The sequence below is a fragment of the Mus musculus genome, chromosome 6, assembly GCF_000001635.26.
Source record: "Mus musculus strain C57BL/6J chromosome 6, GRCm38.p6 C57BL/6J".
NCBI lineage: Eukaryota > Metazoa > Chordata > Mammalia > Rodentia > Muridae > Mus > Mus musculus.
Genome location: NC_000072.6, coordinates 87,512,760 through 87,535,399, shown reverse-complemented (window position 1 = coordinate 87,535,399; position 22,640 = coordinate 87,512,760). Strand labels below are relative to the sequence as shown.

At 46.2% G+C, this 22,640-nt stretch overlaps 1 protein-coding gene across 3 annotated transcripts in view; it reads left to right on the top strand.

The window, feature by feature from the left end:
- The first annotated feature begins 2,138 nt into the window (after window positions 1-2,138).
- Window positions 2,139-22,640, top strand: part of Arhgap25 (Rho GTPase activating protein 25) — a 74,718-nt gene continuing 54,216 nt past the window's right edge. For 2 of the 3 annotated variants that reach the window (NM_001286610.1, NM_001037727.2), the window contains exon 1: window positions 2,141-2,574. Coding sequence is in view for 2 of the 3 variants with exons in the window: in NM_001037727.2 (NP_001032816.1) it covers window positions 2,514-2,574 (61 nt within the window). In the remaining variant the exon portion in view is untranslated. Of the gene's footprint in view, window positions 2,575-22,640 lie in introns of all 3 variants that reach the window. The other variant, XM_017321531.1, reaches the window with a different exon arrangement.

Here is a 22,640-nt window from a genome sequence, read left to right as displayed (position 1 = left end):
TGTGCACACCAACTTCCCCTCGGGTCATATGTTTTTCCGAGACTCACAGGAACTCACCCCCAAAGAGTCCAGGAAGTTCCCTATGTGTCTCTAAATGCCACCTTCAGAATGTCGTCAGAATTCCTAACTTAAAGGTCCAGGACTGAAGCTCCACATGGAGCTGCTACTAGGATGGTGCTCAGGGGGGCTATCAGATAGGGAACAGTGTGCTGGGCCAGGCAGGAAGTACTGTAGATCACAGACTCCAAAGTCCCCAAGAGCCTGAGCCAAAGTTAAGGAATCCAGCACCCCTGTGGCACCGGGTGGCAGCTGGGTAAGCTAGGCAGTCCCTTTTCTCTCATTGCTGTGTGTACTTCCTGTCTCTGTGTTGGTGTGCTTGCTCATGTGACTCATGTTGGCCAATGAAACATAAGCAGAGAAGATGAGCACAGAGGCTTGGGATATATTTATTGTTCATGTGGTCCTTTAGTTCTCAGTGAGAAGGACACGCCCTGGGTCAGCACACTCAGGCCCCAGGTGTTCACATTAGTCTGTGATGCCTCTTAGAGATGAAAGCAACGATGTACATAACTTGGAACTCAAAAGTGGTCTAGTCTGGAAACATCCATACATTATATATGTGGGCCATTATCTATGTGGTGTAACTAAAGTCTTAGGGCAGCCATGATCATCAAGATGATAAAGATGTATCTTTACACCCACTGTAAGCCCAACTTACAGTGAGAGAAAGGATAAAGAGAGAAACCGGACATAGAGTACCAGGAAAAGAGGCAGAAAACCAGTCTGGTTCACAGAGTTCTACAAATTGGCAGCGGCCACCTCTGTCCATTGCTGATAAGGCTGAGAGGTGAGGATGGAGACCTGGTTCAGTGACAGGAAAGCTGTTGGTGTCTTGAGAAGCCACTCTATGGGGTCCTGGGGGCAAAAGCCTCAATGGGAGAAATCCAGGAAGGAAAAAGAGGAGCGATCACAGTAAGTCCAACAGTCCTTAATTTAAAAAAAAAATTCTCAGAAATAGTCTATAGCCAAAGGAGGAAGTAGTGTCAAGAGAGATTTTTTTTGATATGAAAAACATTGTAGTGCTAATATTGATTGGAAAGATCCAAGAGAAAATAGAAAGAGGAGATGGAGCTGAGCTGGGGAGAGGTGAGGTGGTCCATGCAGCAGGTAACGGGAAGGTGGGTCACCTGTCCATAGCCCGTGGGAGGTGTTGAAAAGCAGTTATCCAGGAGAACTGAGGTAGATGGCCCAGGCCCCAGGCATGTGCGGTGTGCTTGGTGATTACATGGAAGGCTTGGAGCCTGCAGAAACCTCATAGCAGCCCTGCAAAATCAGTCTGTTAAGTGCTACACTTACAGATGAGGGAATCAAAACAGAAAATAATGGTTCAAGAGCCACATCCAAAGTCAACCGGCCTGAGAATTTGAACACAGCAGTCTGGTTCGAGGACCTATCAGCTCAACCGCTAGCTCAAGGTGACCTATTTGAAGATGTAAAAGTCTGCCACAGACTGGGCTAGATAGAATGAAGGTCAAATAAGTGCTTGTGGGGTATTGGCTGTGTGTCAAGAGTCTGTCCCACCAGCTTCTGCAACGACTCCTTACCCCACAGTTGTTAAGGATCCTGTTTCTCTGAAGAAGTCGTGGAGGCCCAGGAAGAGTCTGTTAAAAGGGGAGGAAAACTGAATTTTTTTACACATGGTGGTCTGGTTGTAAACGCCACAGCATACACAAGGGGGGAGAAGCAGTGACCCTTTGTGTGGCTCTGCCTGGCTGGAATCAAAGTACCTGCTGGAAACCTTCTACCCAAGCAGGTGTGAACTATGTGGTCCTTTCACGGCAGGAATTTTTAAAGATGCTGCCCATTCTTGGGCAGAATGCTGGCTGCCTGCCTGGCCTCTTTTAGCCGCCAAAATCTGGAGTCAAGGAGGCGAACACAGGAGTCCAGGCACATGGCGAGAGCCTTGGGAGTCTCTTTCCATTTAATTAAAACCACAGTCTTATAACACAAACATGCACTAGCTTTACAAAGATTTCTAAATAACATCTTCTGAAGACAGTGTGCTCATAACGCTACAACACTGAACAGCCAGCCACTTCCTCAAAACGCAAGGAAGCAGACAGTTAAGAAAAAAAAAAGCAGTTGTTTATCACAACTTCACTTCAGTAAGGCCTGAGATTCTGCCCAGCAGGGCTCTGCTTCCCAAGAGGCAGTGTCAACTGGGACATTTCTGGTAAATCTGAACGCAAAGCAGGGTGCCAGCCCCTGGGGGACTGTGGGTGGGACTTGGGGAGTTTGGGTGCCATCCCCGAGTGACAGATGGATGGACGGTTCATGAGAGAGAAAGGAGGAGACACGTGGGCAGATCGGTCTGGAGCGTAAGAGTGCCTGCAAAGCAAGCAACAGGCAGAGAAGGCAGAGGAACCGAAGTGAAGATCAGAGAAACAAGAAGGGCACAGCCTGTGACACACTGTGAGCCACTTGACCAGCTACTCACCCACCTCGGAAGCAAAATGTCTCTCAAGCTGCCAAGGAACTGGGATTTCAATTTGAAAGCGGAGGCTTCAAAAATAGGTAAGGTCGGGGTCCAGGTATTTCCTCGGGGTTCTTATGCGTGAGCACCCACTATTTGCATTCTGAGTTGTGGGAGCTCAGTCGGCCAAAGCACACCACACAACAACACTGAGCTTGGCAGAAATGTGCATTCGGGTGGACGAGTCCTGAGAAGTTCTAGTGTGCTGGGGTTGGGGGGGTTCTCTTCTCTCTGGGGGTGGACTATGTGGGTCAAGGGAACTTGGATGGTTTCGGCTGTGCATTGGACACAAAACTGAGATTTTGTTTCTGTCATTGGAAAGTCGGTTCTTTCTGGCATGGCACGTCGTCTAACTGTTGAATGGCTTTCAGTAAGAGGACAGAGACTCGAGTATTTTGAAGTGATTCATCTGTGGATGAATTCAAGGGAGTGTCACATTTTTTGTGAACCCAGAGGCCAATGAGGGACTACCTATAGTTAAAAGTAGACAAGGAGAACAGGGTGAGAGAATAGAGGCTTTTGAAGTATAATAACACTATTCTAAGGAACAGAACGTGGGAGAACGCAGGAGAGTTGGGAAAGATAGACTTTAGTTAGTTATGAAGGATAATTCGAGGTGTTCATATCATTTTCCTCTAACAATGGTGATATATATTCGTCAAATCTATTGTTTGCTATTATATAGATGTCTTGTTTTCTTGCCACCCCCTGCACCATGAATTCTCGCTCTGTAGCTCTAGTTGGCCTGAAACTTGCTATGGAAACTTAGATTCACAGAGTTACTTTAGTGCTCAGATTATCGGCATGGCCTGAATACCTGATATTTCTTCTGTTATTAAACTTTAGTTTTAAATTGATCATAGTCAGATGAAGCACACACACACACACACACACACACACACACACACACACACACACACATACACAGAGACACACACACACACGACTATCTACTCAGTGAGATAAATTTCTTGATTTTAGGCTTTACAGTGTTGAGGTATTTGCAAACAGCATGGAAGGATTTTGCTTAGAAGAAAGTTTTGGCCAGATGGTTCATGGTGGTTGGTGTGTTAAAATAAGTAGTTCACTAAAAGCTCACAGATAGGAAGCAGGTCAGAAAAGGGCTTTGAAATGAAACTGAAAGTAACCAGAGAAGCCATTTATTTTGGTGATCAGGAGCCCACATTTCCAAACAGAGCTGGAACTGTGTGCCAAAGCCAGCTCCAAGATGTGACACAGGGAAGAAAGAGCCTTCTCTCCTGCCCATACAAACATACTCTCACTAAGTCACTCAGATTAATTTTAAGGTAGAATATCTGTCCCTCTGCTCCTTGGTAAGTGTCCCACCTCCCCACTGTGAAGGCATTCCGCTCTCTCACCTTCCATATTTCAGCTAAAGATGGGACACTTGGGAAAATAAATGTTAGATTTTTTTCAGCAGTATAGAAAATCACCTCATTGGATTCTCAGGCCTAGGATTAGACTGAGTGTAGTTCCATAATCTCTTCGAGCAGTTCTTACAGGTGTCCCCCTGGGTCGCTTACTGTAGAACACCCTTTACTCCTGGAAACACAGAGTCTCAGAGTCCACCCCAACTGTGAAGTCAGGCTCTCAAGAGGGTCCCGCCATCCTGCCTTTTAATGAGCATCTCTATCTGATGAGCTGTCAGTTCCCTGAGCTAAGCGCAGCAGGGCTCCGTCACTGTGCAAGTGGCGCAGCTCCTAGCGCCTGGACCCACTGGGCAAACAATGTTTGAAGTCTGATCACCAGAATTCAATATTATTTAATATCACTTAATAATGTATAATAACAAGTACATACAGTTTAGAAGAGTCTTTGCTGTTACCCGTGACATCTACATGTTTGTCACTGCATAGCAGAGTGTCACATGAACTGGGATCTAGATTATAGGTAGAGCCAGCTCCCTGAGGAGAAAGTACCTGACTCAGTTACAAGATCTCCAGTCCCTTGTCCCACGTAGGAATCGGTTTATCAATATGCCAGAAAAGCCACTTCCAGAGGAAGGGTGGTGCAATTGGGAGTCCCTACAGGGAAGCCAGGAACTGTGGCTTTCTAGCCTGGGTAGTGTGATATAGAAGGATCGGGCTTCTCAGCCCGGTCACTGTTGACATTTGTGACTGGATAATTCTTGATTGCAGGGGTTTTTCTGCACATTGTAAGACAGCAGCATCCCTGGCCTCTACCCTCTAGAAGGTGGTAACACCCATCTACCACTACCTTCTGTAGCAACCAAAAATGTCTTCAGATGTTGCCAAATGTCCCCTGGGGAGAGGTGGCAGTAATATTTTCCCTAGACCTCTGGACCTGAGTGTTGCCATTATAAGGTCATGAGAGGGGGGGAAGCCCACACATCACAATTCACTTTCTAGTTCAGTTTTTAGGAGGCTCTTATTAAGGTGTGATTTGAAGGGGATGAGAAAAAACTTGAGCCCTTCAAGAAAGGCTCTCAATGGGAAAATACAAGCTCCCCTCTTCCCTCCCTCCCATCATCCCCCCCCCCCCTCTACTGGTGAGCCCAGCAGGGGGCCTGCTTGCCCATTCAGTTCCTCTAATCTTGAGTGTTGAGCCAGGGCTGGAAAGAAAGCCAACCCTAGATGTGGGGGAGGACTCTGAGGCTCTGCTCTTTCTCCTCCAAGAATGGCAGGTTCCCTTAGAGTAACAGAACCAGGAGACCACCAGTATGGCCTGAGAGCTCCTGGTGTAGAGATGAGAGATGGAGAACTAGGTCACCTTGCATCTGACCTATCAATCCTGATGGGGAATAAGGATTAGAAATAGAAGGTTAAAGGGCACCAATCTGGGCTTGAAGTGGGACCAGGGACACATCTTTCTTCCTCAGATGTAGTATTATCTACCATTTTAGTCTAGCAGACCACTTAGGATGATAATACATCGTGTGTGAGTACATCTCACTGATAAAGTCTGTTCCCATAGTTAACCACAGTTAACATACTTTGCATGCTTTGATGGTTTGCTGTCCTGGATTTGTTTTTGTTGTTGTTTGTTTGATATACAACCAGGTGCATGGATTGCTGAGCTAGGACCTTCAACACCACACAAATGTGGTAGGTAACAAATGTTACCCGCACATTTTAGTCCAGATGACACCTATGAATAATCGGAAAGTATGTAGAGAACACAAATAGTAATACTTGACCAACAAACATGAAAATATACAATCCTATCAGTCAGGGAGTGCAAATGAGAAGCATCGTGGAACATTCGTTCTCATCCACTAAGATAAACACCTGAGGAAATCTGATAATTCCAAGGGTTATCGATGACACAGTGTAAGAAGGTCTCACAAGCCAAGCGTGCTGTCATTGTGGAGGACAGAGCGACAGAGCTCTCCTGATTGATTCACAAATCTTACTCTGTTGTGCTTCTCTCCTGAGACCTCATCCTAGAGACAAGCTGTGCATGCCAGTGGATTAAATCTGCAGAAGTCTACATGTTCATAGGTTAACGCTCAGTAGCATCGTCATAAGATGGAGCACTTCATAAGAGCAGAGTATCATTAATTAGTTTATGCCCAAGTGAAACGGAGTCGCAAAACTTAATATTGGAATTCTCAGAAGGATAGAATGAAGTTCATCCATATTAAGTTTAAAAACTACACGTGCTTGTGGCAAAACTATAAAGAAAAACAAAGAATCAAATCATATAAAATTCAGGGTTAGTGCCCTTTGGGAAGGGAAAGGATGGAAAAAGCATTTGGGAAGGTCCCATGTCACCAATCCACACACCTGGTTATGTATCAAATGAACAACAAGACGAATTCAGACGCACACAGACCATCAGAGCCATGCAAGCTCTGTTAACAGTGGTTAACTGTAGGAAAAGACTTTGTCAACGGGATGTGCTCACACGTGATGCATGATTCTTCTAAACGTTCTGTACTAAGAACCAGTGTTACTGTATTGTTAAAAATTACCCAAAGCTAGCACTCATCTCCAAGTGCTCGACCAAGCAAATTGGCCAAGGTCTTCATGCAACACCTGCTCCTTTAGCAACCCAGCGGCTGGCTCCAAAGCCCTGCATGAGCTGAAGAGGCTCCACTAAGCTAGGACCCGCACTAGCTGTTCTACAAATGTCTGCCCACACATCCCATAGATGTGCCAGGCACATCCGTTCCCTATAGTTCCCAGAGCTCCATCATTCCTCAAGTGCCAGGCCAGCCTGCCTTAGTCCACCTGGACACTGGAATTGATGCTGCTCCCCAGCGAGACACACGGACACCATGCAGTCTGAGGTGACCAGAGACAAGCATGTTTGTGAATTCAGTTTTAGAGACTTTTTACACTTTTTTTGTTGTCAAACTTAACACATGTTAATGCGGACCAGCCTGGGTCTGGGCCAAGGTAGTCTATTTTGTGAGGTTCTTGTCACTGTGTTCCGTGTGCAGCTCAGCTAAGTGTCCTCAAAAGCTGAAGCTTACCACACAGGCAGCAGAGCCATGGCAGGAATAGGAACACTGACACTGAGCAGGCCCTTCGGGGCCCACACCCGTCTCTCTACAGAGGTTATGCCATTGTCCCTTATTTGAGTAAAACTGTTTGTCCTTAGGCTGCTGTCAACTTACCTTTAATCTGTCAATATTAAATGGAGGGCATGTCTTCCACTGTCTAGGCTGAGAGCCTTCTGGTCACTAGGGAATGAAGGCTGAATGTCCCCTCTGGGTCTCCTGTAGCAGCAGCAGTGAGAAAACCCACTCTAGTAGTCAAGGGAAGACACATTTCCTATCGGCTCGCACACTGAGTGCTATCTGCAGACACTGGGCAGTCTGCACTTCATGCTAGATAAGGAGCTGAGTGGCAGTGGTTCTCAGAACCCAAGTCTCTTAAATTGGGTCTGGGTTGAGATGGCTTTAGCCTGAGTGTACAGAGCCTTACTTAGCTAACAGGAATGGTGTTGCTGTGTATCTGTCTAGCACATGACTGTTTACAAAGCATCTTCAGAGTGTTGTCTGGGAGGACTTCATGGAGACCCACACAGCTGCAGACGGGAGGATTCGGGATCAGCTGGGAAGGATATGTTGGTGACAACCGTCCTTTCACACACAGGATAGCTCGAAAAAAAAACTTCTCCTGAGATAGCACCCTTTGGAGCTACCTAGGTAGCATGAGATATGACATGAGAGAACACAGCAGGCTGGAAGAAGGCCCCAGCTGTGGCCATAGCAGCTGAGGCCAACTGCACCCCCGGGGAAGCTGGGAAATCATGGACACAAGAGTAAGGCACAAGCCATTTAGGAGGGTTCCATCACAGGGCAGCAGCGGGAGCTTTGCAGAACCCCAGGAGGAACTGAGATAAGAAAGTCACAGAGAGAAAAGATGATTCGCCTCTCCCTCCCTTACACAGCATCACTTTTCTTTGACATAGGATTAGCAGCCAGATGTAAAGGTGGCTGGCCTATTTCTCTGGAACCTGCAGAAGTTAGGGCTGGCTCTTCCGCCCAGACCCATGGCCCCAGAAATAAGACCCAGGCTCAAAATATATTTACAGATACCTTGGCCATATAGCTAGGCTCTTCTCTGAGTAGATAAGAATTTAAAATAACCCATGTATTTTAGCCTACATTCTGCCACATGGCTCAGGTACCATCATCTGTCTTGTCTCATCTCCCCAGGCGAATCTCCCAGGCCTCAGTCTATCCCAGAATGCTCTCTGCCTCCCCATGCCCTGACCTCCTATTCTACCCTGTCCTATAGGCCATAGGTTGTTTGACTTGACAGGTGATGTGTCCATTCAATACACAGATAAGTAGAGGCAGACAGGGGAAAAACTACAAGACTGTGCCGAGAATAGCTACATGGGTCACGGGGGACACCACCATCCCAGAAGTCTGCTGCTGTTATCTTCCCTGTCCAACTATATCCTTCCATAGGATACTGACCATTGTTTCTTAAACTTTCTCTGATTAAGACCTTTTTTAGCCCAGGGAATTTTTACACAACTCCAGATATCCGGGTATTTTAAATTGTGATACAAACCAATATTTATTGGCAATAATTTATAAACAAATTCTCAAATAAGTCATGGTATGCCTATAGTTTTACCACTTGTTAACAGTAAGAGCAGATTTATGCACCAGTGAGAAAGATGTCTTTGCTTATTTTCTGCACAGAGAATTCAACCTTGGCTGAATATTTGATATTGCAGACTACAGGATCTTCAGGGGTTTTTAGAGCTGATTGATATTTTGATTTTTTTAACAGCCAGCACTGAGAACGCTACTTTGCATAAATACATAATATAAAATGGTATGTGGTGGAGAAGATGGTTAAGTGGTTAGCCAAACTGTCTGCTCTTGCAGAAGACCCAGGTTCTGTTCCCAGCACCCGTATGCAATTCACAACCATCAGTAACTCTTGTTCTAAAGGTTTGAGTGCCCTCTTTCTGGCCTCTGCAGGCGCCACCCATGTACATGGTATACACGCATACTTGTAGGCAAACACTCTTCTTTTCTTTTCTTTTCTTTTCTTTTCTTTTCTTTTCTTTTCTTTTCTTTTCTTTTCTTTTCTTTCCTTTCCTTTCCTTTCCTTTCTCTTTTCTTTTCTTTTTCTTTCTTTCTTTCTTTTTTTTTTTTTAAAGATTTTTGTGTATACAGCATTCTGCCTATATATATGCATGCAGGTCAGAAGAGGGCACCAGATCTCATTATAGACGGTTAGAAGCCACCATGTGGTTGCTAGGAATTGAACTCAGGACCTTTGGAAGAGCAGGCAGTGCTCTTAACCTCTGAGTTATCTCTCCAACCCTGTAGGCAAACACTTATACACACAAAATAAGAATAAAAATATACATAGAAATAAAAGCAAGATGGCAAAAGTTGTTTAGGGGCGTTTCAGAAATTGTCAGAAATTCTGCCCAATTGTAAGTCCAGATTCAAGAAATAATTTCTTTTAAATGAAACTCAAGTCAATCAAACAAAATTTAAACCAAAGATTCTAATTCAATTCAGCCCTAAAATAAACATTCTATACTAACATGACGAGGACTGGAGGTAGGAAAATATTTTTAATTGAACAATTTTGCTATTATAGAAGGGGTCATTTTTGTATGTTGTAGAATCCCACAACAAATAACCTGTGACAGCCTTGACTACGAGCCAGGCATAGGCAGCGTGTGCTGTGTGATGTCAGGCACAGTGCAAGGTGTGCACGCTGTATGTTCAGAACCAGGACTGCAGTACAATCCTGGGACAACATAAGTAAGTGCCGAACACACCTCACAATCACCACGGGTTTGAGTTAGAATTAACTTTGGGTCATTACATATTCAGAAACCTTTTACTGTTGCCGTAATTTCCACGACTCCCATCACAGGAACCTCCGTGGGGCTGCAGCCACAGTTTAAGAAGATGTAAGTGTGCATCTTTCAGGGAGTCTCAGACTTCCGCTCCATCCTGTGTTAATTTGCTGTGTGGCATCTTGTACATATTTTATATGGTTCCTTTTTCAAGAAAGGAACCAGACTAGAAGGGCTCGTGTTGTAACCCGGCAGCGGCCACCCCGCTTGCATTTCCCAAGCACAGCACGCCCACTGCAGAATTCAGCTGACTTTCCTTGCGTTCTCCCCACTTTGGGCACTGGGTCCAATAAGACTCAGCTAATCTCTGGAAAGAAGGTATAATGAATGGTTCTTTCTGAACCATTCAGCAGAGATGCTGATTCCTTTGAGCTGGTATCTGTGGATGCTTCTGAACGCGTGTGACATGACTTTTGTCCCTGACAGCTAGTTGGTTGCTTTTTCTCAGTTCTTTACTCTGTGGACCTACGAGTGGGGATGACCGGAAGTTGTCTGGAAGAGTTGGCACGGGAGTGAGAGTAATGGGGGGTTGGGCTGTCTGTTGATGACTGATTGACTCGGAGGAGGCCTGTGAGGCATGAGGTGTGGAAAGGGCGCGTGGCCTTGGCTCATGCTGATGGCTTGATAGTGTATCTAGGACACATGGCTTATTCTGCAAGTCACAATCGTAACACCTCTGTGCTGTGAGAGGGAAATAAAGTCCTTCCTATACATCACATATGTAAGGCGCTCAGCAAATATCTCTGTCCTTTGTTTATAGACAACCTCATCTTTAAGCTCAGATCAGACCAGCAGCCGAGCTTAGGCCCCTCAGAAGGGTAAGCCCACAGAGCATGCTTCGTTTAGTGTGGTACTCTTGGCTTTTATTTTTACTCCAAGACTTGCTGAAAGTTTGCTGGCTTGAAAGCCAGGACTGGCATGGACCAGCAGCTACCGTATAGAGCGCCACACGAGAAGGCTTTCTGAGTTTCTGGCGCTCAGATTTACCTATGCACTCCTTCCTGATAAGGCACCTGGACCTACTATGTTGCTCTTTCTCCCCTTCCAGGAAGACCTACTACCTCCCCTTCCAGGAAGCTGAGTCACACCAAGGTCTGTCCATGAATTAGCATGAATTAGCATAAATTAGTATTGGTTAGCATACTTGCCTTGTTGGTCTTCAATCATAATTTACAGTTTCCTTTGAAAGTGATTGACTGTGTGATCTCATGAACCCTTCTTTGAAGACACCATATAAGAACATGCACTGTATATACCCCTGCTATGTACCCTGTGGGCAGATTTCATATTTTTCAGTAGCAACTGAACACTGTAGCAACTGATCTGTCTAAGACATGTTTGGAAAGCACGTTGGTTCTGAGAACCATTTTTTCCAAGTTTGAGTGAAAACACAGGTCCGTGCACACGCCTCCTGCCTTTAGAATTCCACAGAGCAGTCACACCTTCAGTACATTCAAGCCAGCGATGTCATCCATTCACCGGCTCATGTCTTTGTTCACACCAATCTGGTCACCCTATTTGACTGGTGCTTTTCAAAGAACATTCTTGGCTGTCTGCTGTGCCTCTCGTGTGGAAAGCACCTCCCACCGTGCTACCCCACCCCCCACCTTTCTGAAGAACATCTTCCTTAGCCTCAAGTGGTTTCCATAAGCTGAGCAGATTAAGTCTCGAGGACTGACAGGTTTTTGATGAGCCCTGCCTGCACTCCTCAGCCTTCTCATCAAATGCACCTAGGCAGATCTTGTTTCTAGATGATTCCAGATCCCTTGCTGCTGGACTCCGGTCTCTGGAGCCAGACATTTCTTCACTTCCTTACCTCACTAATCGCAAGTCACCGTGATGACATGTGTTTACCTGTCATGGCCAGACTGTCTCAGCCTGAGTGCCCTGTGCCCCTTCTGAAACCCACCTTTCATCTTTATTTTGGCTCCAAACTGACTCAGCATCTCAGGTTCTCCCTTCTGTCAGCTGGCCTTGGGGTGGGGGCTGTTCAAGGTATTTCGTGTGTTTATCACATTGAAGTTTTGCACAAGGCCATGGCATTTGGGGGTAGAAATGGACGTGGGGAAAACATCTTTAAGCCAGGACTCACTCTTCCTAGACACCAAAAGTCCTTCCAAATTCTTTTCATAGCCTACTTGAAACTGTTGCTGTAGCTTCTTCCATTTTCTTTATGAAATCTTTCCTTCTGCTCACACATTGGAGGCCACATCTGTCACTGTGTTGCAAGTCTCTTCCCAGAATCATGCAAAACCCTTATGTATCCACCCTACGTCCAGCTCCTAAGTTTGCAATCCACACATTTTGGGTGTTCTTCCAACTCTTCCCCTCCATCCCCATTGCCATGTGGGCTCAGTTACCCAGGAAATTGGTCCAGTATGTATCTGGTAGATGCATATCACTGGGTGTTTATTATGCACTGGATAGTCAGCTCAGGACTCTTGCAGATAAAAAGATCAAGATTCTGACAGTTTGTAGAGTACAGCTGCCGTGAGTGGTTTCTGGTCACGACAGGGATGCTGCATACAGGGACTTGCAGGGGGCCTGACCAGGTCAGCTCAGCCACAATTCCAGCCTGAGTCTGGGAGGGACTCCTGAAGTCCCACCTCACCTGAGGAGCTACTGGTAACTGATGGCTGCTGAGGGAAAGACAGCCTGTTCACTTCATAGGCCCACATGCTTGTAGATGATCAGACACTGAGAAACAGCCTATTGACTGCATAGGTCCACGTGCCGGCAATGATTGGACATCTGTACACGTTCTGGCAGCACTAAGTGGGCTTAGAGGGTTTAAAAAAGACAACATGAATCTGGGAAGACAAAGTGGGGGTGGGGAGAATGGGAGGAGGGTGGTCTGAAATTTCTCAAAGAATACAATTTGTTTAAAATATTTCAAAGTGCCTTTTATCTGAGGAAAGAGTCCTATCACACAAAAAAATTCAGACATAGCATAGACGTGTGACTGTCATTACAGCATTTAAAGAAGCAACATGGAGTTTGTTCTGTAAGGCCCAGTGTTGTTGTGTTATCTATCATTCCAGCCCATCTCTAAGAAACCTTCCACTTCCCGACTGCTTCTCACTTACAGCCAGCAGAGGACGCCCACAGACAATGTTCTGTGGTTCCATTGCTCCAGAGAAACTTCATCTGTTTTCCATATACTTCCCCAGAAAGTCCTGGATTTAACCTATTCTCTGAGCAGCCTAAAGCTTCCACAAGGCTCATCTTTTTATGGCCTGAAATACCCAGAACTGTAATGAATGGAAACTGTAAAGGCCCATTTGTCTTCTTAAGTTAAAAGTAAGGTTCCAGATTAAAATATTTCTTGAATGAAAAGAAAAAGATCTTGATTTGGGAACCCAGTCCTTGCAAAGAGATAGGGTTGGGATGGAATTTGAGAATACAGACCTTAAGGACACATTCACATGGGTTAGATTACAAGATCAGCCTTTTGCTACCCCTGACTCTGGACATTACAGAGCAGTTTCTGAAGGGTGTCACTCACTCTGCTTCTTCACAGAGCCCCTGCTACCCAGCACAGGCCAGCCATCACACACTGCGCCACTTCTGACCTCACCTCCGTGACTCCCCTTGCCTGCTACCCAGCACAGGCCAGCCATCACACACTGCGCCACTTCTGACCTCACCTCCGTGACCCCCCTTGCCTGCTACCCAGCACAGGCCAGCCATCACACACTGCGCCACTTCTGACCTCACCTCCGTGACCCCCCCTTGTCCTGTGTCCTCAGTTTACCTCTTCTTTCCATTTTCTCACTCTCTCCCCTGCCACTCTGAACTCCCTGGAGAAAGTCTAACCATTGGGCTGACTGGTTCTACTTCGGGCTTATGCCCATCACCCTAGGTGGCCACTCGCAGAGCCACTGAGACCCTAACTGAATTCTCTGTGCTACAGTTACCTGTGACCAGTAATGATAAAGTTCAGAGATGTGCATCTCCCAGTGCTGCAGGCGAGGGAGTTCAGAGTGAAGGTTTTAGCACTCCTGGGAACGGGGAAACCTATTACATATACATAGCACTACCACAGGCCTGAAGGGCAAAGAAGATGCACACTGCGAGTCCAAAAGGCTGAAAAGCAGAAGAAGCAAATCCACTTCCTCAGAACATTCTATAAGAGCCTTCAGTCAGTCAGCTGTTCGCTGCAGAGACAAAGTACCCAAGAAGATACTTGAAGGAAAAAAATACTTATTTTATTCCTTGTTTTGAATGCCTTAGTCCACTGTCATTTAGTTCTTGTGTTCTCTCTCTCTCTCTCTCTCTCTCTCTCTCTCTCTCTCTCTCTCTCTCTCCCTCCCTCTCTCAAGACAGGGCTACTCTGTGTAATATACCTGGCTGACCTGGAACTCACTCCGTAGACCAGGTTGGACTCGAACTCACAGAGACCCACCTGCCTCTGCCTCCTGAATGCTGGGATTAAAGGTGTGTGCCACCATGCCCAACCAGTGTTATTTCTTTTGGTATAAAGTGAGACTAGACATCATGGAAGACAGCTTGTAGCTGAGCAAAGATGGTCATGTCTACTGGGAAGGAAGCAGGAGAGAGATGAGGAATATTGCAGACACCAAGGACAAGATGTGCCCTCCAGAGGCCCCTCTCCATCCTCCACCAGGATCCAGCTCTCCAGGGACAGACTGGACTCAGTTAATCCACTGTAAGGTCAGCATCCTTACGACGCAGACCTTCTCAATAGCACTGTAAACTAGAGACCAAGCCTTCAGCGGCGACCTCAGGGCATAGCTCATGCCTTGAAAGGCCTTAATTCTGCTCTGGAGAATTAAGAGCTTACTGAATAACTTGCTGCGGTTACTCAATAGCTTGCTAAGGCATTGCTACTGTGGGGTTTAAGTTTCAACATGAATTTGGAAAGGATATTCCTCTCTCGGGCCGCAGAATCTATCTACCAAAGTTCCTTTGCTTTTGCCCCGAAATCTTGTCAGTCTGAGTGGATTTCGGGCCCCTGAGATGAGATGAGGAAGGCACACCTTTGGCTGTGTGTCTGAGGAAGTTTCCAGAAGAATCAGCTAGCAGGATTATCTAGTTTGTCCTAGGAGCCCGGAAGGAGTTAAAAATGGGGGGTGGGGGTGGGGAGAGGGCTCTGAGGTACAGCCACTACTTTCTCTCTGCTCCCTGGCCACTATGACCGTGTTGCTTTGCTACCCTGTGTCCTCCCCCGTGATGGATTGAATAAACTCTGATGTTGAGAGCCAAAGCAAGTCCTCCAGTTGTCTTCCGAGCTATTTATCATGCTCTTTCCTTCTCAAGGCCTTAACAGTTCCTCATACTCTTGTTCAGATGTTTATATTTCAAAGTGGAAAATGGGGCAGCTAAAATAGAATTCCACCCCCCACCTTCCCCATCATGAAGAGATTCCATCGGCTCCCATCTTTACCTCCAGTTCTGCCTTCAGACATGTACAGGGGGTGCCCATCCAGAGACCTGCGAATTAGCGGGCCTCCACAGTCTCCTCAGGTTGAGGCAGGAAGCCAAGGGAGCCCGAGCACCCAGACTCTGGCCCCACCCACCTCTGGGCCTCACGATGTCTAATGATACCACGATGTCACCTTGGAACAGGCTTTTCAGGGCTCATTTGCTCTCACACCTTCTGGCTCTCCTCGATTTCAGTGCCCACTCTTTCTGAGACCCTTCAGCAGTATGTCCTCCTACGTCACGCCTCGTAACACTCAGGTGTCTCAGGCAGCGCTGGCTATGTCGTTCATGGGGGAGACGCCAGGGTTCTTGGTCAGAAAGCATTAAGAATCACAAGATGGTGGCAGCTGAGCATCAACCCAGGTGCAGGAACTCCGTCAGGGCAGGACCGCATTTGACTGCACTACACAGGCTGCATGTCTCTGAAGTTGGTTTTGACCAGGGCTTAGGGCATCGGTCTGCGACTCATCCGGCCCCACCAGCTAGGCGGTCTGAGGCCTTCCTGTGGCTTGACTCTCCAGCTGCTACTCTCCTGTTAGCTGTGACCGCTCAGTCGTCTGCTTGGATGCCTTAGAGGCTGCTCTCCCCTACTTTGGTTAACACAGCATCCTGGATTTTCTTCCCAACCACTTTACTTGGCATTAGTCAGAGGCTCTACTCTTCACCTAGGGGCTGTAACCAAACACTAAGAGTCGACTTCGTTCTCCCTTTTCGCTCCCACCTCACACTAAATCCACTGATGAAGCTCTGGACTCACCAGCCTGTCTCTGGTCTGACCTCACTATTGCCCCTGACCCTGCAAACCCCAGCGTGTCTCACCTTCGCCACTGCCTCCTACTCTTCCATGCAACACATGCTCCACACCAGGCCAGATTCAGCACTGCTTAAAAAGAATCAAATTGGGCCATTTGTCACTTCAAGCTATCAATGTGCTTTAGAATTAAATTAAAAAAAAAAAATCAGGGTCTCCATTTGTAGGCTATGCACGCCCTTACCAACCTATCTGCAAGGGCTTTGGTCCTGTTGCCTGTGCTTGGGCACACCGACTTCCAGTTCTGGAAGCACTCTGCTTGGGGTTTCTCAAGGCCGGGTCACTGCTCTCCTTGAAATGCCCTTTCTGAGATTTTGCGATGTCCTATCTGGTGCTTGTTGAGCTTCAGAGAAAACAAGGTCTTTCCACAGAGCCTTTGCTTGGGTACTCTGTCCGATGGGTTCCAGCGTCTCTGCATCCGCCTCCTTAGTCTCTGCCTGACAATGCGGTTTTGAGTCTGAAATGATCTCATTCATTTGCACAAGTACACTGTAAGTTCCTTAAAGTCAAAGCTTTTTCTACTTGATTTACTTTCAGATCCTCCAGGAATCAGGATGCGCCTTCACGTGGTAGCTACCGCCGAAAATGCTGTGGGATAGCTGGGCTTTTTCTAACTTTCCTCTGTCTTGGAGACATTAAATTAAAATGAGGCCAAAGCTTATTTACATTTGTTATCTCTAGTTTCTAGTTGCTGTTATTATGATAGAACAATGGCTTGGTCTAGAGGTTTCTAGCTTCTATCTATCTATCTATCTATCTATCTATCTATCTATCTATCTATCTATCTATCTATCTCTATCTATCTATCTATCTATCTATCTATCTATCTATCTATCTATAATCTATACGTTTGGTTTCAGAAGATCATTTGGACACTGGAGAAGTGACTGAGAATTTGCATAGTCTCAGTCCCAGGGCCTCTATGGCTGGCTAGGATCAGAAGGAATACTTCTTGCTCTTATCATCAAAGTCTTCCAGAGTGTGAGCAAGGAATTATTCCACTTGAGCCTCGAGCGACAAGGTCTGTGGGCGTTCTTTTCATCTGCCTTCCCTCCCCTGCTCATCTCTAACTGGGCACTGGTTTCTTCCTTACTATCTAGGAAACAGCCACAAACTGAGGGCTACGGGTACAGTGGACAACTTGGCTTAGTTCTCTTTATTGGAGAAAAACCCAATTCACATTCTCTACTGAGGATGAGAGAAGTAACCTTCAGTATAAATATGATGCTGCAGAGCATTTCTGTTGTTGTGAACACATTTAGGATTAGTTAGCATAAATGAGCAACTGAGAGGAGGAGGAGTAAGTGAGCCAGGGAGAGGAAAATGGGGAGGAGGGAATGAGTGAGCAGAACAGGGAGAGATCCAGTGCATGAAGGGGTGAGAAAGCAAACCAAGAGGAGGAGGGAAGACTGTGATATGGGCAGAGGGAGGGATCACTATGTTTTTTCAGCAAGACCAGGAGCTCATTAACTACATATTCATAAAATAGCTCCATTGCCTGTCCATTACTGCTGACAGCATGATGGCTACTCTAGACACCTCACTAGGGACTCACTCCACTGTGTGAAGAGATTGGAAAACTAATGAGGGGACTCCCTTGCAGCTAGGATTTTGGAACCAGATTACTGGTGCTGATTAAACTAGAAGAGAAGATAAAGGAAGGTGTGCTTTCCTGAGATTCCAACCATGGCTGCTGTGCATAATGCTGGTCAGTCAAGCAAGAACTCTCAAGATTTTCCAGCAGCTAAGCTTCAGACCCAACCTTGTGTCCAGGCTGCTAGAATATTGGCAGCTCATCTCAGTGATGAGACAGCTTCTTCCAGGTGTCCTCGGACAGGCAGACAATGTAAGAATCAAGTGTTATGGCTTGGGGAGGTGTTCTGGGGGGATAAAAACTTGCTTCTTTAGTTCCTCCAAACATTTTACAATCACCTAAGACTTCTGTAAGTCAGTTCCTTCTTGCACTAACCTCTCACCCTGACACTGCTGCATGCTGCCTTAGCAGAAATTTTGCCATAACTCTCCTCTTCTACCCAGATAAGCCTCCCACACTTCCACAAACTACTTCCCCAGAGTCATGATACTCCAGGCATCTCAACACCCACCCAGTCAGTACCTACAGTCTCAACATCACATCTGCCACTCAAGCCATTCATTTATGAGTAGAAAAAAATCTATACCAGTCCAGCCAGCATGTCTGTGGACCTTTACATGGAAAGATCATTAATGGGTGGCTTTCTATGTAAGCTACTTTTCTCGTTGGTGTTCCAAACAGAACAAGCTTAAGGTAAGGAAAGTGTACTCTGATTCATGTTTTTAAGAAATTTCAGTTCAGTGTATTGGAGGAGGTGTAATGGTATAAGGGATTGAAGCTGGGGGTGTGCATAGCTTTCATTGGCCTAACTTTAGGAACCTCTTTCTGTCCAGCAAGCCCCACCTACTAATGGCTCCACAACCTTCAAAATGGTACCATAGCTTGGGATTGAGCATTCAATCATCAGCTTGTGAGGAAACTGTAGCACCTTCCACCCCTAGGTCATCTCGGAGGGTCTCTTTGTTCCACTAGTAACCGAGATCCCCTTTCCACAATGTGGGCTTCATGGTGTGCTCCCAGCTCCACTCTGCAGGACCCATGCTGGGTCTTGTATTCTCTTGCCACTGTCTTGTATTTCTCCATAGTTTCCAAACAAGAGACTCTGTATTTTCATTTAATACCAAGTCCTACAAATTATACACACAATCCTGATATTCCACTTTCTTCTAGAACCTGGGTCATCTTTGAGCCTGACCTTGACCTTAGGACCCTTCCTATTCTGATTAGTGACTATCTCTCATATGAATTCCCACTCCCTTCTCTTACCACACTGCTAGTCTCTGCCCTCCTCTAGCCTGTAGTGTTTATATGCTTTATTCTTTTTTCCTGTGAGAAGCCCAGAGCCTGCTATGCATTAACACTTCATGGTTCAGTGCAGTTACCCCAGGATTCAGCAAATCAAACAACAATGATAGCTTTCGGCTGTAGGAGGGAGCACCACCTCTCCTCCCATTAACTGGTTTGCAAACTTGGCTGCCCTGGGAGCGTAGGTAAGTTTACTTTCAGGTTCCATGCCAGAGATGCCAACTGAAGTGACCTGGGGTAGGAGCTAGAAACTCAGAGATTTAAGAATTTTAAATTAATTGCTATTGTGTGTATGGGTGAATGGATTGCACCACTGTAACACCCTTTCTTTGGTGAATTCCATTCCCTGTTAGCAGCTTTCCTCAGCAGGTGTCCCATAGCTCTGATATCTTCAACATTTGGGGGCAATCCAGGCCTCACCTTCATTCACAGCATTGCCTAATGTCCTTTCTAGGCCTCCATGCAGGGACACCCCTGATACAGACCTTGCTTCGGTGGCTTTCCTTAGTCACAGAGAGTTCCATAACCCTTTTCTTGACTCTAAAGCACAATTCTCTGCCAAGTTCTCTGCTTGCTGGGGCTCAACCATGACTCCCTTGTTCTTTTACATCTTCATCAATTTTCTGGTTTTTATGGTTTCCTTCCCTGCCTAAGCTTGACTGTCCTGTAGACCAGGCTGACCTCAAACTACCTGCCTCTACCTCCAGACTGCTGGGATTAAAGGTGTGTACCCTGAGACCTGGATCTAAATGCTCTTTAATTCCTTTTACAGTTGGGGGCTTACCTGGGTGGGATTTTGCCCTGAGGCCACTACTTCCTTTATTCCATTCATGTCAAAATGTTATCACCTAAAACACAGGACTCAGCTCCATTCCACTTCCTGGTGCCCCCTTTCTCCTCAAATTGTACATTTTGTAATTTTCCTCTATCAGCTTGTTCCTTTTCATTATAGATCTTCATAAGTGTGAACATTAATAACCATATTCTAGAGTCAATGCTAGGCTGCTTTGAAATTTCCTGTGCTAACACAGTTTATCCAGAACTCTTCAATTTAGCCCCAGGCAGACTTTACAAATAGGACAACAGGCAGCCACATTCTTCACCAAAATATCACAGAATGATCTCTAGGTCACGTGCTCATATTCTTTTCTGAAACCTCTTGAGTCAGGCCCCCACAGTTCAGAGACACCATTGTCTTCCATGGTCCTACTAGGATGGCCCATTGAGCCCCACTTAAAGTGTTGAACTGCTTTTCTAACCCAAAGTCCCAAAGTCTACATTTCTCCAAACAAAAACACAGTCAGGCCTATCACAGCCATACTACAGTTCCTGGTACCAATTTCTGTCTTAGTAAAACTTTTATCCTGTGAAGAGACACCATGATCACAGCAGCTCTTGTAAAGGAAAACATTGAATTGGGGTTGGCGTACAGTTTCAGAGGTTTAGTCCATTATCCTCATGGTGGGAAGCATGGCAGCATACAAGCAGACATGGTGATGGAGAAGGAGCTGAGAGGTCTACATCTGGATCTCTAGGAAGCAGGCAGAGAACTGCCACACTGGGCATGGCTTGAGCATCTGAGACCTCAAAGCCTGCCCCCAGTGACCACTTCTTTTAACAAGGCCACACCTCCTAATAGTACCACTCCCTAGTAGCCTATGGGGGCCGTTTTCTTTTAAACGACCACCTGTATGAAGGGACAATAGCACTGAGCCATGCATGTGTCAACAGGTCCAGGGAAAGGAGGAGGCTGCACCCCTTCTCTCCTGTACCCCTTTCCCTCCTGCACCCCCTTTTCCTCTCTGGCACTCTGCTCACCTGCTTTACCCATGAACTTACTGTAGGCTTCTGAGAACCACAGTGCACACTCCAGGTCATGCATCCCACTTAGGACTCATTGTGTCTCACTGCTGTGCGCCCTGACCATAGGGACTAAGACACATTTGCTTTTAGTCGCCTAGAGAAGCCTGGGGTTTGCTTATACACTGGGTGGTCAGGGCTGTTGGCTTCTTTTCTGAGTTTGTTTGGTTTTCTCACTCCCAACCCAAACCCTCATGGCCAAGGACTTTGGATGAACAGGAGTAGGGAGTGGGAGAGACCAAGAAACTCCAGTGTGCAAAACTGGAAAGTGGTGCTTAGGGCAAAAAGGAAAGGCAGAGAATACTCAGCATGAATAGACATGGCTAAGAGCCACACTGGCATCTGGGACATCATAGGGCCATTAAGGCAAGTTCTGCCCCTCAGGGGCAGCACCGTTCCCCTTCATTTTCATACACATCACCTGCTAGCTCCCTTTCTGTCCCAAATGAAGTCTGAGAAGCTTACAGGATCCCTAGATAACATTGATAGCAGGCCTACAATCAGGATCTCCTTCCCTTTGCGCTCAAGGCTGGTTTCAGTGAGTACACCCCTCCAGAGGTTGTATGAAGAAATGCATATGAACACACAAATTCCCAATGAGGTCTGCAACCTCAAAGGGTAAAAACACTGCTGTAAGTTTCTAAGTGCAAAGAAAGCCCTTGCAAGCTGGACAAGTGGCCCACACCTCTCACCTAGGGTGTCTTCTGGATATTACATGTAAGGGAACACAGAAGAAACGACCAGGCTGGTGGGAAAGCACGACATGGCTTCCCTAGCTCTGTCTTGTTTTTCTAGTCTAAACTCCATGGGCTGGACCACTGCAAATGATAACTGGTGGAGGAAGTTCCTAGGACTGTTTGAGCTGCTTTTAGTTGGTTAGTAGTGGACCAACAGGTTCCAGTTGGCCACTGTTGGCAACCTCTGTGAACCTATGCTGGCAGGAGCCACCAGGTGGCAGCAAGCCTCCCAGAGTAGCAGCCTGTGCAGGTGGCCAGCAGCCTCTTCCTTAGTGAGACATCTTAGCGAATCTAAACTGTTCTAGCTGCACCCCATTCCCTTCTCAGAGGAAAGCCTGGCATTGATTAGATACTGGGTCAGGCTAATACTGGCAGCCGAACTAGTAATAGTGACCTATCTTCCAGAAGAGCCTTCCATTGGGTTGGCAATTTTGATCTGGGCCCCGGGACATCTGGCGGATCTCACTGATGCTGGCGCCTTGGCGCCGATTATGCAGCCGATTAAGTTATTTGGAATGGTGAGTTCATGGGTGGTTTGAGTAGATGCATCCAAACTTGCCCAATAGCCTTTCACCTCTGGAGAGCTGGAGCCAATTCCGGCAAATCCCACCCTGCCGTGCATCATGGCAAAGTGAGACTGTTGTCTTGTCAACTGGTTCAGCTTGGCCAGAACAGTGTAGGTTTGCTCGTAACCCCCTTCTGCTGTTTTCCCATGATCCAACTGTGTGATTTCAGGTTTTAAATAGTTTGTAAGTGTTCAGTTTCTACACTTTATCATCCACTAAGAATTTAAAGAAAAATCACATTCTCTGTTCAGCCGTTAATGCTGGGATCCATATTTAGTTTTATAAGCTTTTCCCTGTTTTTAGTTTCGTTTGAGTTCTTTGGCTCATGGATTTTATTTTCTGTTTGTCGATAAGAAATGTAAGAGTAGAATGTTAATAAATTTCATTTTAGTTCTGTAATGTCAAGAATTTAAGAATTAAAAAAATGGATTGGTTAAAAATGAAAAAAAAAGACATA